This window comes from Chrysoperla carnea, chromosome X (assembly GCF_905475395.1).
Source record: "Chrysoperla carnea chromosome X, inChrCarn1.1, whole genome shotgun sequence".
NCBI lineage: Eukaryota > Metazoa > Arthropoda > Insecta > Neuroptera > Chrysopidae > Chrysoperla > Chrysoperla carnea.
In genome coordinates this window covers 37,463,598-37,478,042 of record NC_058342.1, presented here as the reverse complement: position 1 = coordinate 37,478,042, position 14,445 = coordinate 37,463,598, and the positions used below count along the sequence as shown (strand labels likewise).

The 14,445-nt window shown below is 29.6% G+C and overlaps 1 protein-coding gene across 2 annotated transcripts; it reads right to left on the bottom strand.

Annotated features, from left to right (window-relative positions):
* Positions 1–4,116: 4,116 nt before the first annotated feature.
* LOC123302246 (facilitated trehalose transporter Tret1-like) lies at positions 4,117–11,836 on the bottom strand. 2 transcript variants are annotated; one of them, XM_044885101.1, is made up of 5 exons: positions 11,620–11,836; positions 6,708–6,840; positions 6,447–6,632; positions 5,370–6,207; positions 4,117–5,276 (listed from the first exon to the last, which is right to left on the bottom strand). In XM_044885101.1, exons 1-5 carry the CDS (start codon positions 11,662–11,664, stop codon positions 4,715–4,717), a joined length of 1,764 nt encoding a protein of 587 aa, XP_044741036.1. In that variant the 5' UTR covers positions 11,665–11,836; the 3' UTR covers positions 4,117–4,714. The 2 variants fall into 2 exon arrangements, with proteins under 2 accessions (XP_044741036.1, XP_044741035.1); XM_044885100.1 differs by having other exon boundaries at positions 4,117–6,207.
* Positions 11,837–14,445: the final 2,609 nt, after the last annotated feature.

Genomic DNA, 14,445 nt, shown 5'->3' with positions numbered 1-14,445 from the left:
ATCAATGAAAATTTAATTAAAATTTAAAAAAACAAAATCAATGAATCTAAATTTAAATTGTGTAATAATAATTATAAAACAAATATGAAAAACAAACAACATCTGATCTGATCTGATCTGATCTGAATTATTATCATTATCCATCCAATGCGCATGACATTACGTTTAATAATAATTAATTAAAATAAAATGTACAAATTTAGATAAATAAATAAATCATACAATAATATTTACAACATAAAATGTAAAGATGATCGACCTGTCACTGTCGCTGTCGCTGTCACATCAACATCTACATATTTATTATTTATTGTTTAAACAACACAATTAATATATTTAATAACTTAAATTAAATGAGATTGATCAAATCTAATCTTATCTTATCTATGAGCAGTCAGTATCAGTATCAGAATCAATATCAGTTACAGTTCATTTATTATTATTTATTATTTTTTTATTAATTAATTTGTTTATTACTAATAATTTACTTTGATTTGACCATATACAAAAATGTAAATTAAATTTATGTCAAAAGTGTAAAATAAAAAACTTATGTCAAAATTAATTGTACAATATTTTACATTACATAACAATTATAATTATTATTATGATACATTCAAAAATATACAGGCTGTTTGGTTTTTAAGTTGGCATAGATGTGAAACTCGAAAAATTAGTTTAATCGAGGAAAATGCTTCAAACGAAAAATGTTAGTTTCAAAAGCACACATCTCAAGGGCAATCCATAAATTACGTCATATTAATTTTACGATTTTTAACACTCCCTCTTTTCCTCACAGATGGTTGTATTTTTGATACCTCCCCCTCCTTGATGTGACAAGAGTTATACAATTTTTTTTTTAATTTCTTAAAAAAGGATTTAAATTTTCGTTTAAAAAAATTTATAGTACGAAAGAATTTAGAAAGAGAGTATAATAAAAGTTTGGGTTTTTATGAATTATTTTTTGTTTGTTTCATTTATGAAAATTACTAATTTATCTAGTACCAGTTATAGAATTAGAGTGAGCTTTTCATTGAGCTTGAATCTAGGTCAAGTTGAATATCGGCGTAAGATGTGCATCTATATACCCAACATTTTTTATTTGAAACATTTTTGTTGATAAAACTTATTTGTTGAGTTTCAAGCATATGTCAACTTCAAATAAAACACCTTGTATACGTACATACATATATACATGATGTAATTGTAATAAAAGAACATCAAACAAACACTAAATGATGATGATGCTTTATTATTTTTATTAATAAAATCTACTTTAAAATCAACAAACAATCATGCTATGCATGCTATCTACCTTTGGAAGTCTTTATTTACCTTCACCTGTACCTGTTCCTCCTGTACAGTTCACCATCACCAGTTCTAGCTAGTGAGTGCTTCATTATTATACAGGGTGCTCCAGGGCCTTGCATCAGAGGCCCTGGAGCACTGCCCCGGTTGCCCTATTTACACAGTTACACTTGAAGCGTACAATTTGGGAGTGTACTGAAATGTACACTTTTGCACTAAAATCTAGTGATAGGTAGATAGGTAAGTAGGTAGGTAGGTAGGTATATGAACCTTTGAAAGTATATGATATAGGATATGAACAAGATATAAAAAAGTAGTCACTAGTCAGGTACAAATTCATTTATTTGATTGCAATAGAATAATTACATAGTTATATTAATTAATTATATAATTAATTAATTTTGTTCAATTCAAAACAATGTACATTTTAATTCATTGTTTTATATAATACATTAAATAAGATTGATACTTATTAGTATCAATCAATCAATCAATCAAAGAGCCATTCAATAATTAATATTATTGATCAAAATAAAATAATTATAATACTTAACTACCTAACTATTAATTTAATTAATTAATTACATGGTAAATAAATAAAATTTAATTCAAATCAATTAGATATAGATAGGTGCTTGTATATCTGCATCTATAATCTATAATCATATACAGTTAGTCTGTTGCTGTTGATTTTAATTGAATGGGAATAACATATGCTTGAGACTCGATAAATAACTTTTATCGATAAAAATGCTTCAAGCGAAAAATGTTGGATGTAAAGACACAATTACAATGAGAATAAAAAAAAAATCTACATGAATTGAATATCAAAATTTATTGGATTAAAGACAACTGTAAGTTGTAACCCACCTGGAACGGAGTCCAGGAGTGTGTTCCAATTAAAATCAACCAATACTGTAACTGTCAAAAATCAATACATATTTAATTCATATTTTAATACTGTTCTGTTGCTCACTTACTTATATTACTTAACACTACTGAGACTCACTTAATAACTAACTAAATTATTCATTATTCAGTAAAGGTGCTTCAAATCAAAGTGGCACCGAACAAGAGAGAGTGTAACTTTTAGTATTCTTTTTTGTTCGGTACCACTTTGGTTTGAACGACAAGGTGTATTTTCATGATGACGCTTCACTCTGAGTTTGAGCTTCAAATTAGTTCACGTTGCCAACTTAGGCCGTGCTGCCATCTGGATGAAAAAAGCGTTCAGTATAGCGTCAAATCGTACAAAACTAAACAATATTTAGTTTTTTACGATTTGATTTTTTACGCTGCTGAGATCATGAAATTACATCTTTATAATACAATTCGAACAAAACTGACGCTTCAGAAGAAACAGTCAAATACGCGCCAGTCTCATAAGAATCATACCTTAATACAAGTTTAGATAGCTAGTTATTAAGCACACTTAAATACCGGCTTATAATCAAAAATACATTTTGCTTAAACTTTGTGGTCATTTTTATTATGATGTCATGTCATGTCATGTCATGGAATGTTATGATTATTATTTTTAATCATTGATTTTGATCACTGAGTATCAATTATATAACTAAAGAATTTCAAAAATAAATAATCAATCAATGGTGAAAGTATAAGACTAACACTTTTCCACGTCGACGAAGAGAATGAAATGGCAAGCCTGCGTCACCGTTGGTTGCCAAGTCTTAGCCAAGTGTAGAAGGACGATTAACTTACTGGTTGAAAGTCCAATTGTAAGCCCTAGTACACATTGAGACTTGGCCGAATATCCAAAAACAGGGTCTTATTTCACTTAAAAATTAAATTCAAATAAATCTTTTAAACTAATATAGCTTACAATTAGGGAGGTACTTAATGAATTATATATTAATGATTACATTACATCGTAATTAATATAATTATAATTATGTATCAAATATCACATACTGCATTACTTAATGATATCAAATTGATTCTTTTATTTCATTTAGGAGCCTTCACCCTTCTCACATCAACATCAACTGTCAGTTCTACTGTCCATTCATCTTAGACCATTTAGTACATGGACTGAGCGTCAAACGATTTAAAGTACCTATGCCAACATTTGAGGTAATTACTTGGGTCAAATCCATCATGGCAACGGTGTGGAAATGTCAAAACAAAGTGTTGTTGTCATATTTGTCATTGTAGAATAAGAAAAAATGTAAAGTGATACGTGATAAGTATTTTTTTAAGCCAAAATGCGAAAAAGTTCAGTGAAATCATTATTCAATGTCAATTTTGATAAATATCCCTATATTCAATGTATATTTTTCATAAACGTTCCTAGCTGACCCAAGCAATTACGTCAGATGTTGGCACACCTGTCACTGTACGAAAAGATAGGCGATGTTAAGTCTATATACTTAATGGTCTAAAACTAGACGTAAAATCTAAATGAATGGACTTAAATTTCAATTAACTTAAAAAACAAAACAATTTGATTCAATCACATCACAATTTTAAATTCAATTTAATTGATTTGATGATACAACGTTACCTAAATAGTAATTGTGTACTTGTTCTTGTAATTGCAGATAAGACCTTTAAATAAGAAAGTTGTTCCTTATAAAATAGTTGAAAAAGGAACTTTTTTTTTTTAAATACGAATTATTTAGCATGTTTAAAGTCAATTTTAATTATCCTTTAGATAGAACTAATCGAAAATTTCCTATTGGTTGCAATTCATGAATGGGTTCTTTTGGATTGAATTGGATAATTCAATCGGAATGAATTGGATATTTGAATCGGAATTCAATCAGACTTTTTTTATCAGGACTATTGTGCTAGAACGTACTTATTATTTTATAAAAAAACAAATAACTTTCTAATTTAAAGTGATTTCCTATCTGTTACCATTTACAAGAACAAATGTGAATAAGGCACGAAATGATCTGCATCGAGTATACATCAAAATCAATCAAACACTAGTCTAGTAAGGTTATAGCCTAGCCTAGTCTAGTCTAAACTAGTCCAGTCTGGTCCAGTCTAGACTAGTCTAGCCTAATATAGTAATAGTAATAAAAACAATAGTCTTATATACACTAGCCTAGTCCTTTTATACTTTATTGTTAGGACCGTCCCACACTGACTACACTGAGATAAAAAAAAAACAAAAAAAAAAACAAATGTACAGTAAGTATTAGTATAGGTCTGGTTTACCTATTTAGTATTTAGATAAGTGTAAGTATAAATGAGTGCAGATTGCTCAATTCATTTACTGACCGCTCACTAAAAAAGTGCTAGTACTAGCGGCACCACATATATGATAATCCATGTTTTTGTATTTAAGATAAATGAAGTGCCAAAACTATATTTCCGTTGAGTATAGCTCACAACCATAATCAGAACATGATCATTGATTATCAATGATCAGTTAGTTTCATACATGTTGATCTTCGTCATGTGTGTAACTTTGGTTCACATACGACTTAGACTCATCTTCTTCTGCTTCTATTGGTACTGATACTGATTCATCAACAGAATTAAAACTACTATCATTATTACTATTGTTACTATTTACTAATTTTGATATAGTTGATTTTTTACTTAGATTACTATTATTAGTATTACATGAGGATGAAGATTCTGTAAAACTAGCCTCTATTTCACTTAAACTTTTATTGTTAGTTTCTGGTAAAAATAAATAACAATAGATTGCGCCCATCAACGAGGTACACCCAAACAAAAACAAAATGGATGACACACTTAAATACTCCAACATATTTGGATACACTTTTATGCTGATGAATATAAATATGTTTGCAATACTGAGTACAAAACCGGACATGATGCCACGTACTTGCAGCGGGAACAGTTCTGAGTTCATGACGTATGGTAATTGTAAGAAGCCAAACATACTGAACATGACAGCGCTCAGAATTGATATCAAAGGTATCCATTTGAAGATGAAGTGTTCACTATAAAGTGTCTCACACACTGAGCTTAAGTTTGCGTTTGAGTCTGTTGCATTTGCATCACAATCTTTGTTCATATACTCGTTATATTTTAAATAGCTGCCACATATTATTAAAAACACGCACATTCCACCTCCAGAGATCGTTGCTAAAGTTTTTCGTGCATACTTCTGTATAAGCATTGCACCTATAATGCTTGCAACGAACCTTAATGACCCTACAATGATAGTGCCGATGTAATCGTTCAAATTGATACCAACTGAGTCCAGGAAGTTCACCGAATAGAATAGAATTATGTAAATGCCACTCAACTCTTGAAACAGGAAGAACATTATCAGAATCACAAATGGCTTATAAGTTCTTGGTGATAGAATTGTAGCGATCTTGGATTGAATATGTTCTGGTGTCACTGTTGCTGATTTACTATTATTGATACATTTTTGTTTTGTGTTGTCTGACTCGTGATTTTGATTCTTTTCATTTTGTATAAATAATTGTGGATCTAAATTTGGGTAAATTTTTAAATCGTCCAACACACAATTTGGACAATACGTGCCAGAACCGTTCTTATCAATAGTTTCATTTCGTATTTGTTCTAAGACATGAAGTTTATTTACATTATTCTCAAATTTACAATTTAGTAACAACGCTGTAAAGTCTTTTTCCGCTGCAGTCATGTTGTTCATGTTTAGCCATTTAAGAGCGTTGAATGCTTCAATGAAACGCTCTTTGCCAATCAACCATGGTGGACTTTCTGGGATAATTTGCATAATAACAATGACAAATGTTGATATAACTACACAAACGACTGCCACTAATTGCCAATGGAAAAAATATCCCATTACATAGATTAAGAGCACTCCAAAAGATGTCACTACCGGTCCAAATGCTGATAATACTCCACGTTGACTGGCTGGTGTGATTTCAGCGATATATGTGAATGTTGTTGTGATCATACCTATGGTACACAAAACAAAATTAACAATTGGAAATAAACAATTGACTGAGTTAATTGTTAAAATGCTTTGTATGGACAATATTTGTTACACGTACGCATATAACAAGGATGTGAAACAGGAAAAAAGGCACCTATCTGGACAAGGTCTAGTCCTCGGTCGTTGCGTACTTTGTATTGCGCATCAGGTTTTAGTTTTCAATCAATAAGCGATAAAATTTTAATTTTAAAAATAAACTTACCGACTCCCAGTCCAGTGATAAATCGCCCAATTCCCAATGAATAATTATCCATAGATTGTGATATTATTAACCAGCCCATAAAATATGGTATCGATGACATTTGAACAGTACGTTTTCGACCACACCATTCACTTAAAAATCCAGCAACGATTGCTCCAATTGGATTTGAAATTACTCCTAACGATGCTATAAAATATATAAATACAATATTAGTTATTATCTACGTATATGAGTGTTTTAATTAGTTAGCTATTTATTTACCAATCCAACTTCCTGATTCACTGTCAATAATCATATTTGAATCGACCATTAGTTGAGGAATCAAGATCGCACTGTAGCCTTGACACAGCCCCACCATCAAACTGGTTGTATGTGTTCCAAAACATGCTAATATCTAAAAAAAATCAAATTTCCAAAATAAAATCAAATTATTTATTAATCGTCATGCTACTGTAAAGTCTATACTTTACTCCTAGTCTATTGTCTATACTTTATTACTTGTACTAGTCTATAGTCATAGAAATGCATATAAGTTTTAGTTTTTATTTTTATTGATAGATTACACTACATATGGTATGACTTTTATCGATATATTCTCTGGGTATATGAATATTGACATATAAAGATCCTTTTATGTCTATGGTCATGGCGGGAAATTTCAATTCTATTTATAATCGTAGTTTTGTGATTATAACAAAGGAGAGATTTTTAAAGTAGTTAACACAAGCATAATACATGAATGTCTTACAAGTTGTCTAATTATTTAAAAATTAATAAAGTTGCTCTGAATAAAACGTGAATAAAACTATGTTACCCATCACCACCACCATAAGTTATATAATACCTAGACCTACTAATAATTTCTCACCCATTTTAAATGAAAGTTCGATTTGATGTTCATTTTATAATTTAGTTTTCAATTTTATTCAGAACAGAAAAGGATAATTTTAGTGTTCTAGCCAGTGGCCAGTGGCCAGTGGTTGTAGCTATCAAGTCTAGCGTCTCTATCAAGTATTGATATTAAAATTATTGTTTATTAATTAGTTAGATTAAGTTGATCATCCTAATTAAAAGTCCACGCGCGCTTATAACGATATTTTAAATCTAGGAAAGTTAAAGTAAAGTTAAGTTAAGTAGAATCAGAGTTACCTTGAGTCAACCTTATTTAAATAAAAATATCTATTTCTATAATTTATTATGATCAACAAAAATAACAACAATCTTATACTACTGTATTACTCTGACTGTGACTGTGACTGTGACTGACTTAATATTATTTTATAATTAAGGAGGTCCTTTCGTCGCCAATGTTAATTTTAAAAAAATGCGCAATTTACTTCCAGCCAGTGAAAGGACTACCATTCATTAATAGTACAGGTGCTGCAGGTTGCAACTTACAAGGCTGCCATAATTGTGTTGGTTTTTTAAACTTTTCTAATTTCTTAAAAACAAATGAAAAAAAACAATTGACTGAGTTAATTGTTGAAATACCATGTTTAGACAGTGCACAGTGTTGATTACGCAATCATTTATTTTTTTACGTTATGTAAGTAAAGAAAGATAGTCACTCTTACACACAAAGTAATGAAAGTATCTTTCTTCTCACTTTTTTTTAATTTACGCTCTCTTTTCGTTTTTGAGTTATCGTGATTACAGATGAACAAACGGATAGCCGGAAATGGATGTTTTAGGTGATTTTATGATCAACTATACCATAATTTTGTTGGTAGCATCAGTATTTCTAAGCGTTACAAACTTCTGACTAGACTTAATATACCTTGATACCGGTGTATTTCATATTTCCATGGTATAATCGTGCAAGCACTGACATTCAACACTTTCTATACAGAGTGGGATTTCTACATAGGATCATTCAGCCTTTAGTGGCTTAGCCTTTACCTTTCAGCCGTCCCCGTCAGCACAGTGAGTGCAGTTTATAAGTTAAAGTTAAAAAATAAATGTAAATGTTGAATATTGTAGACTGGTGACTAGTGAATGGTAACTAGTGACCATGCCATTGAAATTTAAATGTAATTATTGTAATTAATTATAAATAGTTACATACATAAATAAATACATATTCATTCTTATAAGTATTAAGTACGTATATTTATTTAATATGAATGCAATTTTGTTATTATACCCTGTATAAATGTAATACATATCAAGGTATATTAAGTTTAGTCCCAAGTTTGTAATAAGAGCTGAAAAATATTGATGCTACCAGTAAAATTTTGTTATAGGTGTTCATAAAATCATCTAATTAGTCCATTATTTTATGGTTGTCTGTCTGTCCGTTTGTCTGTGAATACGATAACTTAAAAAGAAATCAAGCTGAAATTTTAATAACGTGCTGAGGACTTAAAAAGTGAGGCTAAGTTTGTAAATGAGCAATATAGATCAATTGGGTCTTGGACCGTAGGACTCATCTTGTAAACCGTTACAGATAGAACAAAAGTTTAAATATAAAAAATTTTCCTTATAAAAAAATAAACAACTTTTGTTTGAAATATTTTTTCGTAAACATCACTGTTTATCCGTGAGGGCACTGTTTATAAAAGACAGAGAGTTGAAAATTTGCAATTAGCTTCAATTAGAGGTCTTGTGTAAACTCTTCTAATTTATAAAAAAAAATAATACAAGCACTGAGGTTCAAAACTTTCTATACATGGTATTTCAACAATAAACTCATTCAATTGTTTGTTTTTACTTTTTATTGCCAAGTTTAACTTTTCTAAGCTGAACTGAACTTAACTAATACAATTAATAATTGTTAAATAATAATAATATAGGTATCTATAGTAGGTAGGTAGGTAGGTAGGTATATTAAGTAGCATTAAATATTAGCTAACTACGTAACATGTACATTACATAGATAATGTATAGTGATATACCTACAATCATTCTTTTCTCATCCGGTATAAGTTTAATATTTTTTACATTTAAACTTTTTTTTCCTACGGACCCAAAACCCAATTGACCTATGTTGGTCATTTACGAACTCAAATTCACTTTTTACGTCGTGATCATATAAAAATTTCAATTTTTATTTCTAAAGCTATAAAAATTTCAGCTTGATATTTCTTTCCATTTTTGAGTTGTCGTGTTTACAAACAAACAACCGGAAATGGACTAATTAAGTGATATTATGAACACGTAATAATATCAAAATTTTGTTCGTGCTATTCAATATTTTTAGGCGTTACGAATTTGTGTTAAAATCAATGTCGTTTTACTTCGTTCATTTTAAGCTTGTAATTATTAAAATCCAAAATGAATTTTTGGGAATTTTTTTTGAAGTTGAAGACGATATATTCTTTTAGTACAGTAAAAGACACCTATTTTGCAACATGCGAACGGTTTCTTTCATTTTCCTTGATTTGTAACATCTTTAACTGTACTAATATTTTACCAAAATGGATAAATATAATGTGTTGTTTATATGTCATATTTACATTATATTAAATTATATTATATTAGGTATATTGTTAATATAATGAATGAATGAATAAATGAATGGTTTTAAACTGATCTAATTGAAACAAAGTGTGTGACTCTGACTGTGACTGTGACTGTGACTGTGACTGTGACTGTGAGATGCTGTGACGATTACTATCACTTTAACTATGACTCATATACGTTACGTAGGTAAGTAAGTACAAAGTGCAAACATAACGTTACTCACATGTTAATGTTTGATAGCATATTAGCGTTATGATGATCAGAATCATTAGCGTTATAGACGAATCATTTTAGCATTTCAAAGAGAATTTTTTGTACCTCAATAAAATGGGCCAAAAAACTAAACTCGGAGGTATATCGAAATTCCAACTTCAGAATCGTGATCAGCGGCCCCAAAAACCCCCGAATATATATTTTTGGATTCCTTTTGTTGAATATTTACATAATATTGCTATGTTGGTCCAGGGAAGAGGACGAATAATCTCAGAAGGGAGGAGTATATTCACATTCTTACTTCGGAATCGTGATCAGCGACCCCGAAAACCAAGTGTATTCGTTTCTTACTTATTTTCTTGAATATTTTCAAAGTTTTAAAATTTTCAAAAACCACCTCAGAAATGGATTCTAATAATTAGCTTATTTGGTCCATAACAATAGCCAAACTTTCGACAACAAGTTAGATGTTCTGATCTTCCTGAACATTTAAAAAAAAAATTGGCCCCATAGGTTGAGGTACAAAAAAATTCTTCAGTTTGCACTTTTTTCGTCTAAAATGATTCGTCTATTAGCATTAACACGATCATATTAGTATTAGCATCAGTAGTATCACATGACTTGAATAAATAACTAAAATATTAGTGTAAGTAAGTTAGTAAGTGTATCATATGAATTGTTAAGTTCATTGTAACATAACATAACACTTTAAATTGAATAATAAATTAATTTAGTTTAAAATACAATAAATAATTGTATTATTTATTGTATTTTATTGTATTGTATTGTATTATTGTAAATAACTAACTAATATCTCTCATTTAATTACCTAAATTTATATATTCTTCAAAATTGAGGGATTGCATTATTTCGAAAAATTATTTTATTATTATTTTTTTTTTTAAATTATTTCACTTTCGTAACACCATCACATGGAGAAATGATAAAATAATATAAATAATGATAAATGGTTGGTCTCTTAACTGGCTTTCGCTATATTATAACGCATATTTCCATAGAAACCGATTGACTCACAGCCTCAACGGATGTAAACACGTCACTACCGTTTTATACTGGTAGGACTGACTCGACCTGTGCTTCTTAGCACTTCCTAATGGCATCTACGACGTGTGGTTACATAAATTATCTCCTTTTTCATTTGTCTGATAAAATAGATTTGATCTTGAATCATTAGCGACTGAACTAGCCGAAAATAGAGACAAGTTCTGTGACAAGGCAATAGAAAAAGCGAAAGTCTCTTTGTGAAAAATGAGATATTGATACAACAATATGTGACGCCCCAAGATCCCCAAAGAATTGGCTAGAGATAAATAATAGGTATCTTTTGAACTATAATATTTGGTTGAGTTATGTTGGGTTTACTAGGTTACCTATTATAGTGGCTAACACAGTCAGCGTGTACACATAACACATTCACACATATATACATATTTTGTAATAAATATGTATTTTAAATAGGTGTAGCATAGATACTTACAATTCTAAATAAACTTGTCTTCCAAATGCTAATCGCTTTATGCATGATGCTGATACTGATGCTAATGTTAATGCTGATGCTGATACAGCTGTATTTGTAGTTGTATGTTGTATATGATACTGACTCTGTCTCTGACCAATCACTGCAGATCAATGATACTGATTACTGATTACTGATAAATGACGTGTAGGAACTGTACAGTCTATTGTCTTTGATTACTGATCTGTAAATAAACAAACAAGAAAATTACTTATTAAATCTTTATTGATATGATGATTCAGGTGATTGTGATAGAGCGAATCAATTTACAACAATATTACCTAAGCCCTAATTATTTAATATATCCGCAGTGGCGGATTTAGGTTCGATTCCACCATAGGCCCCAATTAAATCTCACAGTCGACGAAAAACTTTATTGCGCCTAGGCCTCACGAGCCAAAGCGTAAATCCACCTTTGACTATGAGTGGTAGTGTAATTGTTTTAAATAGTTAAACAATAAAATGAATGATGTTGGCAATAAAATAGCTAATAAAAAATAGAAAAATAATTAGGTAATACCTAAGTAGGTACTAGGTACGTAGTTACTAAACTAACAGGAATCTGAATCTGAGTAAGTTCTGAGTAGTTTTGATTAGTGATGGAACGAATATTCGTGTATTTTTTAACATTCGCACTCGCACTGTTTTTTCCTAAGCGGTACAATTTTTGCCCGTGAGTATATTCTTCGTAAGAAGCCAACATGATAAAGGATCATTGAATTTGATTAAGGAATAAGGAAGATAAAGTATGGACAGAAAAAAACTTGCTGAGGAAATAATAAACAAGGATTAATTAAGTGATCACATTAGAATTCGTGAACGCTTCATTTGAAAGTTAACATTCGCATTCGCGAATGTAGAAAATTGAACATTCGTCCCATCACTAATAGGTAAGTGAATCTGATTATTTACATACTGAATTACTGAGTACTGAGTATTGATAGGTATTTGGTATTTAGAGTATTTAGAGTATTTAGTATTTAGTAAGCTAATTGATGCTGATAGTGATAGATATTAGATTACTGATTTGATTTACTGCAGGTATGTATTTATTTAAAAAATACATTTTTTTTATAATTAAAAAATACTTATACATAGTTAACTAATAATAATTATAAATCAAATCAAATATTAAAGGTTATAAAAATAATAAAAGATTACATAACATCACAAATACTAATACTAAGTAAGTATAATAATATTATTTAATTGTGTGTTGTTTATTTATTATGTTAATTACATTATACATTATACATTATTTTTATTTTTATTTTTATTTAAGCTTTCCTATGGAAAATTGTGAAAATATTTATAATTATGACGAATTCAATAATTATGTAATTTAATAACTAAACTATAATAATAATAATAATATTAATAATATACTTTAATTACATTCCTCTGTAGTGCATTCATTATTTTTATCTATCTAAAGTTGATCTGTTGAACTAGTACATATCGTTCCCCCCGATACTTGGGAGGAATCATTGCAGAGGAAGTTTTTAGTCGGTATGGAGATTTTCGAGTCCCACATACCAGGTACAACAACTAGTCTACTCCTGACGATACGTAAAAGTATTTACACAATCGATTGTTTTTTGACGGCATGTAAGCAAAGAAAGATAGAGTTCTATCAAAACTAAGTGGCACTGAACAAGAGAGAGTATAGATACGAGTGCACATACATATACATCATACACTCTCTCTTGCTCGGTGCCACTTTGGTTTGATTGAACTCTATTCACTCTTAGCAGTAAAATTCACAGAAAAATTTTACTCATAATTTTCGTCTAATTTTGCACAGTTCTAATAGAAATCCTATGAAACATAGAAAACTTGAAAATAAAAAATGAACATTGCATCTGAACACGAGTCGATGATTTATATTTTAGTGATTAAAATTTTTTTCTTATAGTTTGTTTGTAAAATTAATAAATGCATAATTAATAATTGATTTATTTATTATTGAAATATGCATGTATATGTCATTGTAATATAGGTAACTATAGGTAGCTAATGTTAATATGTAAGTGTAGATAATGATTAATTCAATTAATTTAATTTAATTGTAGTATCAGCATCAAAATACATGCCATGCAACATAGTATTAAATATACATAATATTAAATGTATACGTGTAATACTACGCACCTAGACTATACTTATTACATCATACATACTCATTAGATTATATAACAAACATCAAACATGTGCCAGCACTTGTACCAGTCAGTTAAAAGTACTAGTGAAGAAACGAATATTCGCATTTAATTGTATATAATTAGATGTATTCTGCATTTCGTTCAAACATTTTCAAATTTTGAGAATTGGTAGTTTAAATCATTCTGAACAAAAGTTCCCATTGCAACGAGTCATGAAAATGACTAGGTTTTAAGTTATAGCTAAATTAAGGTTGGAAAATGTACTCATTTTTATAAAAAGAAAAAATTGTTGTAATTAAATTGTCAAAAATCATGTATGTATAAATATGTAGATATACCGATTGTAAGCTATCTCATTAGCCATATAAAATATATGAAGTAGGAAGAGTTTTTATGGACATTCTTATGTATAAAACAAAGAGGGGTTGTGTACTGTGTGTTATGCTTATGTGTTACTAGATGTGATTGGTATTGTATGTGTAAATTTCAAGTGAGTCTGACCGGTTGGGTTCATGTATACACATATACAATCCCTCTTTGTTTTATACATAAGAACGTCCGTAAGAACTCTTCTTACTTGCACAAACGTATGATTTGTTTTCAATGGGCTTATACGACGGATTCT

Coding starts and splice junctions, on each gene's coding strand:
- LOC123302246 (XM_044885100.1), bottom strand. CDS start 11,664: ATGCATAAAGCGATTAGCATTTGGAAGACAAGTTTATTTAGAATT. Junction 6,841..11,619: donor AGACAAGTTTATTTAGAATT/GTAAGTATCTAT, acceptor GATTTTTTTTAG/ATATTAGCATGTTTTGGAAC. Junction 6,633..6,707: donor TGAATCAGGAAGTTGGATTG/GTAAATAAATAG, acceptor TATATTTTATAG/CATCGTTAGGAGTAATTTCA.